Here is a 19251-nt window from a genome sequence, read left to right on the forward strand (position 1 = left end):
GTATATCTATGTTATAATGTGTATATCTATGTTATAATGTGTATATCTATGTTATAATGTGTATATCTATGTTATAATGTGTATGTCTATGTTATAATGTGTATGTCTATGTTATAATGTGTATATCTATGATCCATTTAACAAACATTTGTATATATGTTTGTTTTTATTTATAGGATCAAGTGCTTTATCACAGACAGTTATGAAAGAATTTGAAACAGATAAAACAAGATTTAATAGACTTTCATCAATGGACTCATTTAATCAGGTTTTTATAGAATCAGTGATGTGTATAGACATCTGAGCATGCTGAACATTACTGTCTGAAGCAGAATCATTATTATGTTATCATATCATATAGAAACTCATAATATGTATATTAGGAACTTAGAAAATGAGGAAGTTACAGAAGCAATTCTGGATTGTCAGTAATGTTTCTGAGCATGCTCAGATGCTTTTTATGATCATGTCATGTTGTTCATTTCCCTGTAGTAGATAAGTTAAGAATAGCATTCATTATACAATGTTATATCATTTTTATATTAAGTATACTTAAATTCATACCTAAAGCACTATCCTATTTTATAAATCGCATCGTATTAACCAAGTATATATTTTCATTTAAATTACCATCTTATTTCAGAAATCACATCCAAACGAAATGTTAACCGGTTTACGATACTTTGAACGAGCTGTGAAACAGTCGAGTCAAACTCAACAATTAAAACCTCCATTTGATTGGGGAAATGTGGACACAGCCTCACTTGCTAAATGTTTATTGGCCATCTGCAGGGAGGCTAAGCAACTGCTGGCAGAAGAGCCTAGGCTGCTTAGAGTCAGTGCACCAACATACATTTTAGGTAAATGCTGATTCTTTTAAGATAGATTTGGGCGTCCCTGACACAAGCTTTGCTTTAATTTTAATTTTAAATATTTTAATTTTAAAGATTTAATTTTAGGTAAATGCTGATTCTTTTAAGATAGATAATAAGATAATTCAACATTAGTATTAGTTTCTATCAATGCTAAAGCAATACAATAAAAAGAGTGGTAATTTATAAGGAGACAATACAAAAATAACATTAATAGAGGATCTTGCAAGAAGAGATTTCTTGTCACACAAGACCCATAAACAAAAAGAAAAAAATATATTGTTTTAATTTTTTGTTTTGACGTTAGATAAAAAAAAAAAAATACATTTGACACACTTGCCGTGTCATACCTATACTTGAACTGAAATTATTAAATGTTAAATGCCGCTGATTGTACTACCTTAACCACCAGTAACTACCATTAATTATTAATTTTTGTCATGTCATTTTAGGAGACATTCACGGTAACTTTCGTGATTTAATTTGCTTTGAGAAAGCACTGTGGAGGATGGGACCAATGCTGACGCCGAGTTCTTTTCTATTTCTTGGTGATTATGTAGACAGAGGAGAACATGGAGTGGAGGTAGTATTAAGAAATATTATATAAATATTTATTATTAGTCTTCAATATATAAAACATTTGTTAGTGAGTTGTAATGGTTCTACTGATGTGAATCACTTTGTAGGAAAAAGATCCAAAATTAAGCTATCAGTACTGATATATGCAAGTTGTCTTTGCTGATGAGTGGCCTGCCTGTTGGCTCAATGTATATATATATTATATCTCTTCTTTTGTAATCCTTTCCTAATAGGTTGTAGCATACCTTTTAGCACAGAAACTTCTGGCTCCAAGCAAATTCTTTTTAATTCGTGGAAACCATGAGTTGAGGGCAGTTCAGACAAATTTCTCATTTCAGAGGTATGTATTTCAAATCGTAATATAAAGAAAGGGAAAATGACAGGACCTTAGTAGAATTGACATCTAAATTTGTTTGTTTATGGAACGACAATGTCAATTAGTTTTACATTCATCTGAATGATGGGTGAAATTAAGCCAGGACTGTTTAAGCACCTTGATTGGTCCTAACATTGATCAAGGGTTTCTCTCGTCCAGTGCCCACCTTGACCAGAGGAAAGGCATGGGCCAATTTGTCTGAGGCAGATACTAGATGCAGGGGCTGCCATAAGAGTCAGCAGTGCTGTTTTCAAATGCCTAATGGGCTCTCTAGCTCCATATAGCACCCAATATTCCCAGATGGTCTCCCATCCATGCCCAAAACAGGCTCAACATTGCTTAACTTTGGTGAGCTGACAAGAACCGTATACCCATCTAAATACAGCATAATTATAATGTATTGTATAGATGCTGTATTTGCTATACACTGTAGTTATTACAATGTTCTTCATAATCAGCTTTAAAATTGAATTTTTAGAATAAATATGCAAATTCAGTAAGTTATAATCGTCCTTGTTTTCTTTGTATTAGGGAATGTTTTTCCAAATTTGGTAAAACAATTGGTAAGCAAGTTTGGGAGGAGATAAACGTATGTTTTGATGCCATGCCACTTGCAGCTGTCGTGGACGATAAGGTAAAATCAAATTTAAAATTGGCTAAAATAAAATTGTACAAAATATACTTAGAGCTAAATTTATGTTATTTCTTACATCAGCTCCAACCATGGTGTGTTAGAAGTGTTTCATAACTATGTTGCCTACAGGGCCTTTAGTGTTTATAGTATAATGATAAAACTGAGCATTTATAAAGCTGTCTCATAGCAACCAAAATTTATTTTAACAAGTGAGTTTTAAAGGTCAGGTGTGGGCAAAAAATTTCTATTGATCATACATTCCAATAATTATCGATCTATAATTTCCCCTATGTTTCATAATTTTGGGGATTTTATTTGTGTTACACCAGCTTGTTGAAAATAAGCACTTTCTTATCAGATAGTTCAAATTACACAGTAAAATCTCTATTCTTTTGTACACAAATTTTGTAAATAGAGAGGCATTTTAAAAAGCTATGAAAAATAAACGGTGTGGTAAAAAAATGTTATCAGATGACTAAATATAGGTAATATAACTTGAATATTACATTTCTGATATTTTTATTCAACTTCAGATTTTTATTTTCATGCTATAGCAAAAATTATCCACCGTATATCCACCATCTTTTTTCACCGTCTAGGGAGTCACCAGACATGTTATTACATTAGGTTAACTACCTAACTACTGAAAAAAAGTCTTCCTGGTTTTTATGGAAGAATTTTGCCAAATTTTGTATTTGACTATATTAAGGGAAATTCATGTTTTTTCGTCTTGATTTCTGTTACAAATATTTGATTTATGTACAATTAACCAGATATTATATTTAAAATTCATGCCTGTACCTGAGCTTTAAGAAGACACTTAAATTGCATTCAGGACATAATGTCACTTTTTTTTGTCTAGATTTTTTGTGTTCATGGAGGTATACCACGCAGCAAGACAGAATCAAGTGTTAAGTTGGAAGATATTAACAGCATTCCTGTTCCCCTCAAAGACCCAGAGATTGAAAGTCCTTTGGCGTGGGACATTATGTGGAGCGACCCTGTCAGGTAGTACTATAAACCTCTGTCTACACATCAAACTTTATGTGACAAAAAAATGTGATGTGCCCAAATATGGACATGATGATGTCATATCACTACCATATTTGGGGATATCACCACCATATTTGGAAACATTACACTTTTTTTTGTCAAACTGGTTTTATAGTGTAGACAGGGCTTAAGAATAATGATTTTGAAGCGATTAGACATGACCTAACTGTAGTTATTGGTTCGTGTTTGTGAGAATATTTGGATGTGCTTCCTCACTTCACTTCACACACACTTTTGGTGGTTTCCAGGTTGAGAAGATGACGTACAACTTAATATGCGTCGGTCCTAAGCTTCCTGATAAAAAAATGACAGAAACAACAAAAATAACAAGTTAAGGGGATAATAAACATAACGTATTATTTTATCTTATCATGATGTATGTATTTCATTGCTTGGAGATTCTATTATACTTTCAAATTTATATTAGCCAGAAAGTTAAAATTATATTTATTTTGGCTTGTTCAATGTAAATAAAAGGAATAAGATTATGATTTCTTGAGATAGAGTTCATTGATTGTAAACCAGTATTAACTTAACTTATGTGTCAAGACAGTTTTGTCAAGCTGTCAGCTAGACTTTGTCAGAGGAAAATGTTTTCACTATTATTATATATATCAAATATTTGAACCAAAAACAACATCATGATACAACAACAAATGACATTTTATTTTCTAGGTTAGAATCAATGACTGACGAACTCACAAATGAGTTAGAAGAAAACAATGGCTTTGCTTTTAACAGCAGACGTGGAACTGCTAATTTCTTTAGCTCTTGTGCCTTAGAAAGCTTCCTTGAGGTCAATAACCTTTCGCACGTTGTCCGGGCACATGAGGTGCAACAAGTAGGGTTCAAAGTAAGTTCATGATCTTGGTTCCCACTAGAGACGCAGTGCAAGGACGTAACGCAATGCAAGTGATTTGACCAATCACAAGCGATGGATTATTCAAACAGTTGCTTGTTATTGGTCAACTCACTTATATTGCATCTACATATCTATCTATTTACTACTGTACAACAAACCAAAGTTTTAAGCTAAAATTAATTCCTTGTTCTATTAATTATTGTTTGATTAATATCGATTCTACCAATTTTTATACAATAAGCAATATTTTATTTTTTTGTCAGGTACAGTTGAAAGGTAAATTACTTACAGTATTTTCATCCTCCCATTATTGCGGCGGTTGCAACGAGGCTGCATGCATATTGGCTGATCGAAAGAAATTGAGAACAATACGTCTGGACACATCATAAAAAAAAAACAATTTGAAGGAGTTTGATGGAGCTTAGGATTATGTTTAAAGCCTTGTCCACACTATCAAACATTATGACTGTGACAAAAAAATGTAATGTGCCCATATATGGACTTGATGATGTCATATCACTACCATATTTAAGCATATCTCTACCATATTTGGGCACATCACACATTTCTTGTCAAACTAGTTTGATAGTGTGGACAGAGCTCTTTGATTCTGATTAAAGCACAATACAGGTTTAATGTCGGCAATAGTACCAAGGTGAATACAGATTTTGGGTTCATTGTTTTGTACAGATATTAATATATATTTTCATTATTTTTTTTAAGTGCAGCAACAAATTATTTTAACAAATAGTGTTTTTTAGTGTAAGCTGTCTAGTTTCGTAGGGAGACAACAAAATGTGTCTGAAACACATATTTCTCACCTGTGGTTAAGGTGTGCCATAACGTATGTGTAAACTTTGGAGTTTAGCTACTGAAGGCGATGTGGAAAAGGTATAAATTAAAACACTCCTATTGTACTATGTATTTTTTGCTTTTCTGTTGCAGTTTAATTGATAATGATCATCTTTAAAAAAATGGCCAAATTTCTACCCTTTTATTTATCTACATCTAAAATGGTTACTATATAAGGAGGGTAAAAAACAAGACATGTATATTGTATAATAATTGAATATTGGAAACTTGATATTTTGATCATTTCTTCGTAAATCTATGTACAGTTACTGGTTACTGAGTGTATAGATGATACTATATACGCCATATATAGCAATATTATTTTAGAATATATATTGATTATGTACAGTAAATAAATGGTCGAAATTTTCCTTAAAAATCCCTGTACTATGTGCATGTCAAATTATGATATAATAACCAGTTACGTAAACAAATGGGTCGAAATTTGGCAAGTTTTCGAAAAATTTTATGTACTATAGTAAAATACGCACTTTTTAAAATACTATTAAACAATAATATTGCTATATATGTGCATATATTGCATTATAATCATCTTATAGACGTATAGTAACCATTTATGTCAAAAAATAAAAAGGTCTAAATTTGGCTATTTTTGAAAAAATCCCTGTACTATAGTACAGAAATATTTTCGAAAAATGGCCGATTTTCGACCCTTTTATTTTTTGACATAAATGGTTACTATTGCATAATAAACATGCGCAGAGACGAATAAAGGGTTCTGCGCATGTCAATTGTGCTAGTAACCAGTTTTGACATAAATGGTTACTATAGTATAATAAACATGCGCAGAGGCGACTAATGGGTTCTGCGCATGTTAATTGTGCTATAGTAACCAGTTTTATCGAAAAATAAAAGGTTCGAAAATTGGCAATTTTTTTGAAAAAATCCCTGTACTATAGTACAGGGAAATTTTCGAAAAATGGCCGATTTTCGAACCTTTTATTTTTTGACATAAATGGTTACTATTGCATAATAAACATGTTCAGAGACGAATAATGGGTTCTGCGCATGGCAATTGTGCTATAGTAACCAGTTTTGACATAAATGGTTTTTCATGTTTCTTGTATTTTTACTTAAGTTTTAAGTATTAATTTAAGAGGGAGAATATTCAATATACGGAGTTCACATAGTCTCTCCGGGGTATTTAATTCTAAATATTCCAGAAATAAAATTAATACTCTAATAATAGCTAAACAAGTTTAAGTGAGTATTGAATAAAATAATTATTGACAATTATTCGTAGGGCAGTACCAAATTATTTTATGTTTAAAACAACAATATACAATAACAATACAATTGCTGTGCAATTAACACCATTGTTGTGCACTTGAATGGGTTTCCTATGACATAATAGGTGTTAATATGTCAATTGAGTGAGTCTTTCATGGCATTTGTCTTTGGTGACAATAGTAACACACACTTGTAATTGAGTGGTATTTTGATTTTTAAATTTCATATTTATAGTTAAAATTTTGAATATCTGAATATTCCACAAGGTGTATCATTCCCTAAATATCCCAAAAAGCTAAAAAAGTGATTTTTGAAAAATGTGTCAGTTGAGTCATTCTTTCATGACAGGGCAGTATAGTACAGGATTTTTTTCAAAAAGTGGCCAAAATACGCACTTTTTCAAATACTATTATTATGCAATAGTATTGCTATATATGCGCATTGCATATATATTACTTTAAAAACATTAAACCAGGTCATTCCTTGTCTTAAACGTATGTTTATGGTAGCTCGCGGTAAACGTCTCGTGGACGGTCTTTAGGCCTAGCCTAGCTAGGATTGGTAATGTACGAACATCGTACGCTAGCTATAGGCCTAGCCTAACGTTGTATAGTTGCTGCATTGTCTTTCTGTTTTTGCTATTGGGAGATTTTCCTGAAAAGTTAGGAGTCTTCCATTTTTCTTGGCCTCACGATCGATCGAAAAGTGGGCGAATTACAGGTGAAAAACAAAAATTTCAATCCGCGCAATGCATGTTGGGAATTATAGCGGGCCGCTTAAATTATTAGAATCAACTTATTTCCACATTTTTAACCGTTTAAAGACAAAGTTATCTCAATAGGACTATATAGTATTTATTTTTACATTGAAATGTAGAAAAAATGTAAAATGTAAAAAATTAAAAAAACGTAGGGAATGGGACTTTTACAATTTAATTGGTAACTAACAGTATTGCTCAGTGGATCAGAACGTGCTTAGTCATTATACAAAACTTTTTCTCATTAATAGCTGTACAGGCTTTCTGTCGGACAACAAGGAACAATACATTGTTGTTTGATAAATTTATTACCAATTTAATAAAAAAAAACTATATAAACAAAAATAGAATTAGCAGGTCTCTTCGGTGTGTTACTTGAAATGTTGCAAAATTACCACTACTTTTGAGTGTCGCTCATGATGTTTTACGGCATTAAATTAAAAAATGTCTTTATTAAGGACTGCCTGATGAAGAATTTCAACAAAAGTAAGTTCAGTTAATCTTGTTAATTCTCTATCATCGTCAAGTTCACTTCGAGTTGATGTCTTTCTAAACTTTGGTGAAAGTATTGTGGATCCATCGCTTTTTTGATTGGTTGCTAACGATGCCTGACATACCTGACCTAGCTGAACCAGGAAGGATGTGATGTCATCGTACAGTGGTGGAAATGCTCTGGCAATACGTACAAGAGAGGGCAGCAGAGGAGCAAAGAATTTACCTCTTTCATCTCCAGGTAATACTAAAAAAAAACAAAATAATAATAATAATAATAATCACAGCTCGTTACCATGGATTTGATAATAATAATTTGAAGTCACTCCTTCTAAATTTATTATTTATTCTCAATTGATGACTTTTAAGAAGAAACTAGTTGTGTTATGTTATTCAAAATTATGTCTTCTTTAGGCTATGCTTTTTATATATCAAATTATTATTAAGCTCTGTCTACACTATCAAACTAGTTTGACAAAAAAAGTGGTAGTGATAGTGATATGACATCATCATGTCCATACAGTATATGGGTACATCACATTTTTTTGTCATATAAAGTTTATTAGTGTAGACAGAGCTTTATGATAAAAATATACATGGCCATTTTGAGGACTTTCTATTAGTTAAATGATATATTTATGTCTATTGTCTATCTATAGTCTGATTATGATGTCAGCAGTATTGCAACAGCCAGGATTTGAACCCAAAATTGTTAAGCACCAAACTACCACATACCAATAACAACAATAACAAATTGATACAAACCTGTTAAATGTGTAAGTAGAATATTGATTGCCAATCTTGCTACACTTAGTGATTTTGGCAAAGCATAATGTTGACATATATGTGACACAAGTTCCACAGCAAAAGCCTGAACAATTACAAAAAACATTTAAAATAATATTAATCATAATTTAAACTATTCAACATGAGCATCACCAATATCAACATTAACTAAAATCAGGACTAAAATCGGTTTGTTCTTCTTTCCTAGCGCCGATTTTCATTTCCCATTTACCTGCAACATCATCATCACCATCACATCATTATCTGCATATCATATGTATCATCATCATTATCTGCATATCATCATCATCCGCATCATTATCTGCATATCATATGTATCATTACATCATCCGCATCACTATCTGCATATCATATGTATCATTACATCATCCGCATCATTATCAGCATATCATATGTATCATTACATTATCCACATCATTATCTACACATCATATCTATCATCATCCGCATCATTATCTGCATATCATATCTATCATCATCATCCACATCATTATCTGCATATCATATCTATCCTCATCATCCACATCAATATCTGAATATCATATATACCATCATCATCCGCATATCATATGTATCATCATCATTATCTGCATATCATATCTATCACCATCATCCGCATCATTATCTGCATATCATATCTATCATCATCATCCACATCATTATCTGCATATCATATCTATCATCATCATCCGCATCATTATCTGCATATCATATCTATCATCATCATCCACATCAATATCTGCATATCATATCTATCATCATCATCCACATCAATATCTGCATATCATATCTATCATCATCATCCACATCAATATCTGCATATCATATCTATCATCATCATCCACATCAATATCTGCATATCATATCTATCATCATCCACATCAATATCTGCATATCATATCTATCATCATCATCCACATCAATATCTGCATATCATATCTATCATCATCATCCACATCAATATCTGCATATCATATATACCATCATCCTCCGCATATCATATGTATCATCATCATTATCTGCATATCATATCTATCATCATCATCCACATCAATATCTGCATATCATATCTATCATCATCATCCACATCAATATCTGCATATCATATCTATCATCATCATCCACATCATTATCTGCATATCATATCTATCATTATCTGCATATCATATCTATCATCATCATCCACATCAATATCTGGATATCATATCTATCATCATCATCCGCATCATTATCTGGATATCATATCTATCATCAAAATCCACATCAATATCTGCATATCATATATACCATCATCATCCGCATATCATATGTATCATCATCATTATCTGCATATCATATCTATCATCATCATCCACATCATTATCTGCATATCATATCTATCATCATCATCCGCATCATTATCTGCATATCATATCTATCATCATCATCCACATCATTATCTGCATATCATATCTATCATCATCATCAGCATCATTATCTGCATATCATATCTATCATCATCATCCACATCCACATCTGCATATCATATCTATCATCATCATCCGCATCATTATCTGCATATCATATGTATCATCATCATCATCATCATCATTATCTGCATATCATATCATATGTATCATTATCACCATTATCATTATCTGCATTAACCTCATTCACATACCTGTTTTTCTATCTGTGGCTGGCTAAGAAGCTCTGGAATAAAATCTAGACATATATGTATTGATGGAATGCCAGCTACAGTCACTGGTAGTAGTTCACTAGGATAACCCTAAAGAAACAAGTATATATAGTATAAAATCTAGACATATATGTATTGATGGAATGCCAACTACAGTCACTGGCAGTAGTTCACTAGGATAACCCTAAAGAAACAAGTATATATAGTAGTAAATTACAAAGAGGCATCCAAAACAGATATAATATAGATTGATATTAAAACAGCAACAAATTATTTTACCTGGAAGTGAACAAGTTTGACCAATGCTGGGTCAGATATAAAGATTTGGTGAAGTTGTGAACATACAAGACACTGTACTTCCCTTATAGCATTTAACATACCTCCATCCCTCTTGAAAAAAAAAATAGCTTGATTATCTGACTAACTTCAACTAAAAATAAAGAGCTAAATTAGTCACGATTTTTAACAAAAACCAGTCTTGTATTAGATAATATATATTTAGTAGAAAAAATTACAAATGGGTCGATCCAAAACAACCTGGAGGCACACAGTGGAGAAGGAAAGAGATAGATCAGGCTGGAGATCATGGAATGAAGCTAAAGTTAAAGCTGGAAACAGAATCGACTGGAGAGAGCATCTTGTAGCCTTACCTTAGCTAATAGGATAGGTAAGGTAAGCAAAAACCACTAACTAATACTATACCTGTTCGCCTTCAAATGGCAGACAAATCTCCAAAAGAATCTGGACAGCAGTGCTCTCTTGCGCTGCCAACAATGCGATCTTTAACTCCTCTTTCTCTTGGTCAGTACACATTGGTGTGATGTTGAATAGATCTTGCTTTTTGCTTGAACTTGTAGAAGAATTTGCTAAAAGATGAGTAGAGAGAAATGCCCTTGATGCTGCTAGGAAGGCTGTCAACATTTGAATTACGACCTCCAGAATCGGACAACATCTAAAAAAAGATTAGTTATCTTAAGACCAAAAGAAAACTGGATACACCAAATAGAAAAATATTTAAAAGGAAAAAATGAATATGACTTTAGCACAATAACAAACTATCCTGCCCAAAACAGAAAAATATGGAAACAATTGTGGAAAGCGTAATGTCTGAATGACGGAAAACATTTCAGGGGAGAATCTTTTTTTTGGGTAATAGTGGCTGGTTTAAAAAAATGGCATCCAATTTTGAGAGAGTAAGCTTGTATTATGTTGTATCGTACCTGTAAACTCTTGTGTTACACCTGAGGACTATTAATGGATCCAAAATGATGTCTTCTTCACTGTATGGCGACAGTTGGCTTTTGCCTTCCAGTATATTAACTGTCATTACCCGTAACCTGCATGAAACAAAAAGGTTAAGTTAAAAAGTTCAAATTTAAAATGAGTGTAAAAGCCAATTTACACAGATGCTCAGTGGTAACGGTAGGCAGAAAACCGCGTAGCTTGTCATGTCCCCCATATAATATGTAAATATGCTGAGCGGAAACCGTCCGTTTTCTCCACATTGTGTGTAATTTTTATTACCGTTATTGCTCGTCTGTGTAAATTGGCCTTTAAACTCTTCCCTGGTTAGACCAATTCAATCATAATCATTATTCATTTCTTTAAACTGTATCAATTCATGACATAGTATGGATGTACACATTTAGAGTAGAAATCTATCTGTTAATACCACTGTATAACATTTTTATTAAACTATTTATTATTTTTAATGTTCCTGAGCTTACTTATCCAATAGGAAAATTTGTGTTATTTTAATTTGTATGGTTTTTATGGACGCCTTGTTTATGAGCATCTAATCTAAATAACTGAATGAATATATTATTATAAATTGTTTTCTCACCTTCTTGGCATTACAGTACTAAGATGACGCCAAAGGGTCATCACCATGGTAATAACCTTACGAGGCACATCAGGTTCAAGAAGAAACTGAAGACTATCTACTATGACTTCAGCATAAGTCATAAGACGATGAGCTGGCAGATGACTTAGGCGAGCCAGTAACTGTAGGACTGTAGAAGAATCTTCTCTGCAAGCAAGTAAAGCTGTAGGTCAAAGGTTATTAGGTCAGTGGTTAAAATATCAAAGGATCAGGTGCCGTTTTCGGCCACCTCGACTTATATGGACTATACCATTATTATGATAGGGGTGTGGTGCATTATGTTTTATGTATTTGATTTTGATTTGATTTGATTTATTTCGGCATCAGTACATAAAATATCACAGACATACAATTAAAATTGGCAAATATAAAAATACCAAAATAAAACAAGGATGCCAAGGATGTAGAGAAGGGTGTCTATTGAATGAGAAGACAATACAATTGTTCTGTTAATGTAACCTACAGTACAAACTACTAGGAACAATACAAAACATCAAAAACTAGCAAGCATGTCCTTTTTATAAGGCATGTTAATTATTTATTAGTAATTTATTAATATTATAATATGTATAAGAGGAGGCTGTACTAAGCAGCACATTTAAAATTACAACCAACCTTTGTGTAGCCTCTGTGGTGAGCATATTGGCAGACTGTGTGGGTACACAAGACGATGCACCACTGCTGGGCTATCTATTAGCTCCTCAGATAACCAGTTCTCTACCAGGCACAAGTGTGGGTAGTGGGTAGCTAGTAGCCTTAGGATTGACGGATACAAGCCTGAGTAGGCCTTCTGATTTTGCTGAGCTGAGTGAAGTAAATACTTGATGGGTACTTGGGTCATGAGGTCAGTTGAGTAGGAACTATATTTATTTACATTCCCTGTGAAAATAGAATACTTTAAATAAGAAAAACACAAATATGGTTATGATATACCCAAATATGGTAGTGATATGACATCATCATGTCCAAATATGGGCACATCACATTTTTTTGTCACATAAAGTTTGATAGTGTAGACAGATCTTAGAGCATTATTAAATTATTAATCATACTATGTTGGAAAAAGTGGTAATTAGCACAAATATATCAAACAACTTGATTGTCCTGATAGCTCTCAAAGTTTCTGCAAAAATGTGACTGAAAGGTCATAAAGCACTCATATTAGTATTGGATTTGATTGAGTTGACATTGTCTGCAATGGGAGGAATACGATAAAAGTCTAACATTACCTGCGGCTTTTTTATGTGACAATAAGCAATCTTCATAAAGTAAAATGTAATAAAGTGTTAAAAGTTGAGGGGTTAGGCCTAGGTCTTCATTACTACTCTTCTGTACAGCATCAAGCACAGGGCTTTCACTATCATCTGTCTCCATAGGTTCATCGATTGAGCCTGTGTTATCCTTTAGCTTAGGTTTCCCCCTTAGGCTTAGATCTTTAGTTAGTTCTTTATCTCTGCTCTTTGAGGATAGGTAGACACTTGATGACTTGAACACTGCAAGGATTTCAGCTTTAGTGAAAGGCTGGTTGGACAAAGATTTCCCCCCGGAGCGAGTTGGGTAGATGATGGTGTTGACGAACACTTCCACCAGGCCTGGTAGTAGAGAGTGGATAGGAGCTACACTTGCACATATCTGTTTGTAAATCCACTCCTACAAAAAATATGCGGTACATCACATATATTAGTTCTGAAAAGAACTGTTGAGTTTCTCTACGTTTCGATCAATATACTTTGATCTTCCTCAGGAGTGAGATATAACGCTTTTTTTGAAACTTTAATTACTTCTAGGTCTACAGTTTACTACCACAGAATTCATATGATTGAAATTGAAATATATATTTATACTGGGTAACCTCTTCAGTCAAAGACTGGTCTCCCAGAGGGCCCAGTTAGTGATCAGTGGCTGTGATGTACTAATACACCGGGGTAACCCCCTACTCGTCTCGAAAGATGTACTAGGTTCTTTAAAGTGCACACGAGCTAGATGTGTACACTGGACCTACGGTTTATAGTCCTTATCCGAGAAGACTCGTTCTACCACCAGAACCATGGAGTGAGCCTCGAACCCCTGCCGATGTTATGGCTACGTAATTACGGTTCCACTGTCTTAACCGCTCGGCCACTCACTCACATGATGATGATGTCACATTTGTATTAATATAGCTACAGATATAATTTATACTTATATTTGAAACTTTATTTACTTCTAGGCCTACAGTTTACTACCACAGAATTCGTATGATGTCACATTTGTATTATTATAGCTACAAATATAAATTGTACAGTACCTTAATTTGAACTTGGTATTTAGCAAATGCTCTACTTTTTAATAGTTGATAAACACAGTGAACCGGTAAAAATCCTGTAATGTCCGCTGAAAGGTCAGAGGTTACAGCAACTGTCACGGCATGGGCTGTAACAACCTACAAATTGAATAATTCCATTGCGTGAATAAAACAAATTGTCGTAAATTGCAGTATGAACAAGTGTGAACACATGTTTATGGTATTTTGTTAACTCTTACCTCTTCTGTAAAAATCTCTTGTGTGAACATAATTCTCATTCTGGATAAAGAGTTTGGTCTGACTGGAATCTATACAAATTTAAAGTACAACAAATTATTTGACTAAACAAGAGAGAGAATAGAAGATGATCTACCCTAATTAAATAAGGTATTTTAAATATATCTTTGTACCATCTCACTATTTACAACTCCTAAACGGGACAAGGCCAGCATACAATGCCTAGCAAAAACCAAATTACCCATCAATTTCGCAACACCAATCTAATTTAACAACATAATTACAGAGTAGTGCCAAACATCTAACCAACACAACATCTGTTAACCCACTAATCGGAGTCTAAGGCTCTGTCTACACTATCAAACTAGTTTGACAAAAAAAGTGTGATGTGCCCAGATATGGTACTGCAGTGATATGCCCAAATATGGTATGACATCACATTTTTTGTCACATAAAGTGATAGTGTATCAGAGCTTATAATTGTGTAATTTGATAATATTTACCCTACCTACCAAAATGGCTACTAATGCTACTAGTTCTGCTGGCTAGATTGAGAAACCTTACCTTCATTGCTAGTGTAGAACAAACCAAGTCTACAACAGCTTGCAACTGATTCGCATGGAAGTGAATGGCCATCAGTAACAACATTTCACTGAATGATGCACGGACACCGCTAGTACTGGAACAAAACAAAACATGTAATAATAACTAATTTTGTATTTGTATTATTTTAAATAGTGCACTTTTCAAATACCAGACACATTTGGGCTTGCCTAAAGCTCTGTCTACAAAAAAATTTGATGTGTCCATATATGGACATGATGTTGTCATATCACTACTATATTTGGGGTCATCACATTTTTTTTGTCAAACTAGTTTGATATTGTAGACAGAACTTAATGTGTATGGTTTCCTTTAAGTGGTTCTGTATATTAAATTTATTAATATTGCTTGTATTGTAGTCAGATAACTTTATCTTTATACCTTTCAAAGTCTGCCCCCTCCTTTACAAGCCATTGAATCCACTCTGATACTGCCTGCGTCTCTTCTGGACTACAATGACCAAAAATACAAAACACTTAAAATATCAATTTAACCACATGATATGATAATTGCAATGGAAAGAAAAATGACATTGATATATTAACACAACTATTGATTAATAAAACAAAGCGCTTACTTTTGTAGGAATTGACAAGCTAACAACATACACAAAGCCAGCGATACAAATCTAACACCAGCTGCAGATGGCAGGGGGTGGCAGGTTACAAGATACAACAGCTGGGTATTTTCCTCTGTGCTAAATCTATAAAAAAAGAACAAAAATGAATAAATAAATACTCAGAACAAGAACAAAAACAGAGTAACAATAGTATAGCCCCTGTTGTGGGCAACCTATTCAGTGGACACTACTATTAAGAAGTATATCTTACCAGTGAAACAAATGAAATGAACACTACTGCCAACCCACTAATCAGGGGACATTCCTATAATGCTTTGTTGATCTCTAAGGTGTCCCCTTAATACTATAGTAAAGCTCTGTCTACAATATCAAAATTTATGCGACAAAAAAATGTGATGTGCCTATATATGGGTGCGATGATGTCACATCAGTACCATATTTGGGCACATCACTACCATATTTGGGCACATCACACCTTTTTTGTCAAAGTTTGATAGTGTAGACAGAGCATAAAAATGCAGAATAACAGTAGATTCAAAATTAAAAAGAGCTGAACATACTTCATGCCTGCAATTCCTTTAAGTGCACAGTACAACCTAATGAGGGCGCTAGCCTTGACAACATGCTCGTCAGACAGTTTACCGTGGAATCCTTGTGATGGAATAATGACTGCTAATTCCTCAAGTAAATATTGCTTTAGAGAGTAAAGCATCGAACTGCTTGTATTTGATTTCTTCTAGAAAATAAAAACAATTATTATGTTAAGCTCTGTCTACACTATCAAACTTTGTGTGACAAAAAAATGTGATGTACCCATATACTGTATGGACATGATGATGTCATATCACTACCATATTTGGGCTACCACACTATTTTTTGTCAAAACTAATTTATAGTGTGGACAGAGCTTTAAATTTGTAAAGGACTAAAACAATTATGTAAGTAGGAATACACCTTGTAATAAAGATTTAGGCACTATTGTATTAATGTGAACAGGTACTAAGAAAATATCAGGAATTTTAAAGTCTAAAATAGCAACAATAATTCTACTTACTTTTTGTGCATTTCTTACATATATTGAAAACCAGTTTCTCACTGATGCATTGTTGCTTAGCAACAGTCCACTTATAAAACTTATCACATCATTAACACCATTACATGTTGTAACCTGTTTGCCGTGGTCCAATGATAATGCAACTGCTAGGCCTGACATCCGGCACTCCTCTACCTACGAGAATTGAAGACATGATTACTGAAATGACTTCAGTGCAAAAAAGAATTGACTATCTGTCGATAAAGCTACATTGTTTAGTGCTTTTTCTGCTAAACCAAAGCTATATAATCGGCACAGGTTAAAGGCACCATTGGTCTGGTGATAGAACAAGTCTTCTCGGATAAGGACTTAAAACTGGAGATCGTGTGCACTTTAAAGAAACCGGTATATCTTTTGGAAAAGTAGGGTTACCCCGGTGTACTGGTCCTTACAGCCTCTGTTGACGAACAGATGCCGTTTGGTGGCAGAACTCGACACGATAGGACCCTTAGGGAAGTAAAAAGTTGTGGTATGTGTCATCCACACCTGTGCCCAATTCAGCCCAGTAGGCTGCAACTCGCATGTTATTCACCCATTCACATTTATACATAATAATTGTCTATGACTGGTGGGTAGAACACTTGATACATTCTGCATCTAAAAAATGAGAGCTGTTTGCGATGTAAACAGTGGCTACATTTAGCACACATTACTTTGAGCACCAAGTTCCAAATCTAGTACTTACTGTTAATGCTCGTATGGTGAGTGCTTGCTTAGGGTTCATGCTAGCTAGCATTCGAAGTGCATGACCACGTCGTCTGCCACCCAACGTTTCTTCATCTTGCTTTTCTCCATTCACAATTAAATACCTACAAACTGTAAAGAAAGTGTTTGAAAAGAAAATCTACTTTAAAAAAGACTGGACATGCACATGCAGTGTCGTCTGCCACGTCCAGTCCTTGGTTAGTGTTTGTCTCCATTCATTCATAGTAACTTACCTTCATAATAACAGTCTGGTACATTAACAACTAGTTGACAAAGTAGAAATGAACCATATTTGACCCTTAATAATGCCTCAGCAACTTTTTCAATTGGCAACAAATTTGGAAGCTCTATACAAAATTGAAAAAATAAATAAAATTAGTAAAATAAATTTTAATTATTATAAAATTATTTTGATAATTATAAATGTCACATAATGTTCTGTTAATATACTACTTATAATTGTTTTGCTATTTGCTAATTATGCAAACTATGTTACGCTCGGTGAATTAAAGAACCGTGTTGTCATAAGTCACACTTGTAATAACAAACTGATAGTTGCCATACCTGCTTGTGCAATACAAAGAACATCCGAGACTTCTTCAAGATAAACTGCCGTTTCAAATAATTCACAAGGGCGTTGGACAAAATCAGTAGGATCACGAATCTTAAACATAATAAATATCATAACAATATTAAACGAATCATTACAAAGAAAACTATACAGTAACAAATTTTTGTAGGCTTATAAAATTATAAAATGAAATTGAAATATGTGAGAAGGTGATTATTATCAAAAAATACGTACATGGCTGATTATAAAAAGTACTTCACTGATGACAAGTCTTAGCCTCCGAGCTGCATCACTTCGCTCAAATTCTAAAGCAAGGCCATGCTGGATTGCAGAGGTTAACAAGTTCTCGTTTGATCCAAGTTTTTGCCTATAATAAGAAACAATTGTAAGAATGGTGAAATTAGAAAATATTTGTTTAGAATTTAATTCTATAATATATTATTATTACAGAGAGCGTCAATTCCTTTTCACATTATTATAATAGGTCAGTATTACTGTACTCTAACGAGCCTAAATAAGTCATCCATAAATAATACTTAATAGATAGAGACCATTTGGCATTAGTATTATAGGCAGGTTGTGTTGTGTTTTAAAATTTTATTTTCACGTTAATTTTAGTTTAATAAATTATTTTCCTTTCTAAAAACTTTTTATTATAAATGTAGTCTTACCTCATTTGCAACTCTTTTCTTGCATCCTGCTCTAATGCACTGAAATCCACTGATAATAAAGCAACTATTGAGTTTACTACTTCTAGGCCGGACAGAATACGCAGTAACTGCTTTCGTCCCTCGATCCACCGCTTACTAACGTCTAGAGGAGCGCAGAGTGACATACGAACAAGGGCAGGCAGAATAGGCCTAAGTTCTGCCTCTGATAATGATACTAACTTGTCAACATCAACACTCTGAATCGCTTCAAATGATTTCATTGATACCTTTTTATCCATAATGTAAGTTTAGTTTGCGAAATAGTAGTAGGAATAACAAGAAAAATGGTAAAATTGTTGCAGTACCAACATCATCTATCTATGTTTTCGGCTCGCGCAAACAAAAAATAAATTAGACGTAACATCCAGTCACC

The 19251-nt window shown here is 33.5% G+C and overlaps 2 protein-coding genes across 2 annotated transcripts in view; one reads left to right on the plus strand and one right to left on the minus strand.

Moving 5' to 3' along the window:
- The window catches only part of LOC140044578 (uncharacterized), a 35296-nt gene extending 29998 nt beyond the window's left edge, over window positions 1–5298 (plus strand). Inside the window, exons 10-17 of the mRNA XM_072089149.1 lie at window positions 177–268; window positions 644–860; window positions 1325–1455; window positions 1685–1791; window positions 2359–2461; window positions 3324–3469; window positions 4190–4367; window positions 4640–5298. Of these exons, the coding sequence (XP_071945250.1) occupies window positions 177–268; window positions 644–860; window positions 1325–1455; window positions 1685–1791; window positions 2359–2461; window positions 3324–3469; window positions 4190–4367; window positions 4640–4765 (1100 nt within the window). The 3' untranslated portion in view covers window positions 4766–5298. The remainder of the gene's footprint in view (window positions 1–176; window positions 269–643; window positions 861–1324; window positions 1456–1684; window positions 1792–2358; window positions 2462–3323; window positions 3470–4189; window positions 4368–4639) is intronic.
- Window positions 5299–6492: 1194 nt separating this feature from the next.
- LOC140044577 (integrator complex subunit 2-like) lies at window positions 6493–19195 on the minus strand. The gene is made up of 21 exons (XM_072089148.1): window positions 18840–19195; window positions 18403–18535; window positions 18162–18261; window positions 17831–17944; window positions 17578–17708; window positions 16854–17027; window positions 16360–16535; window positions 15797–15922; window positions 15601–15669; window positions 15181–15295; window positions 14619–14687; window positions 14383–14517; window positions 13325–13745; window positions 12711–12974; window positions 12057–12258; window positions 11434–11550; window positions 10916–11165; window positions 10493–10603; window positions 10196–10303; window positions 8494–8599; window positions 6493–7975 (listed from the first exon to the last, which is right to left on the minus strand). Exons 1-21 carry the CDS (start codon window positions 19115–19117, stop codon window positions 7674–7676), a joined length of 3501 nt encoding a protein of 1166 aa, XP_071945249.1. The 5' UTR covers window positions 19118–19195; the 3' UTR covers window positions 6493–7673.
- Between the last annotated feature and the right edge of the window lie 56 nt (window positions 19196–19251).

Source organism: Antedon mediterranea, chromosome 3, assembly GCF_964355755.1.
Source record: "Antedon mediterranea chromosome 3, ecAntMedi1.1, whole genome shotgun sequence".
Classification (NCBI taxonomy): domain Eukaryota; kingdom Metazoa; phylum Echinodermata; class Crinoidea; order Comatulida; family Antedonidae; genus Antedon; species Antedon mediterranea.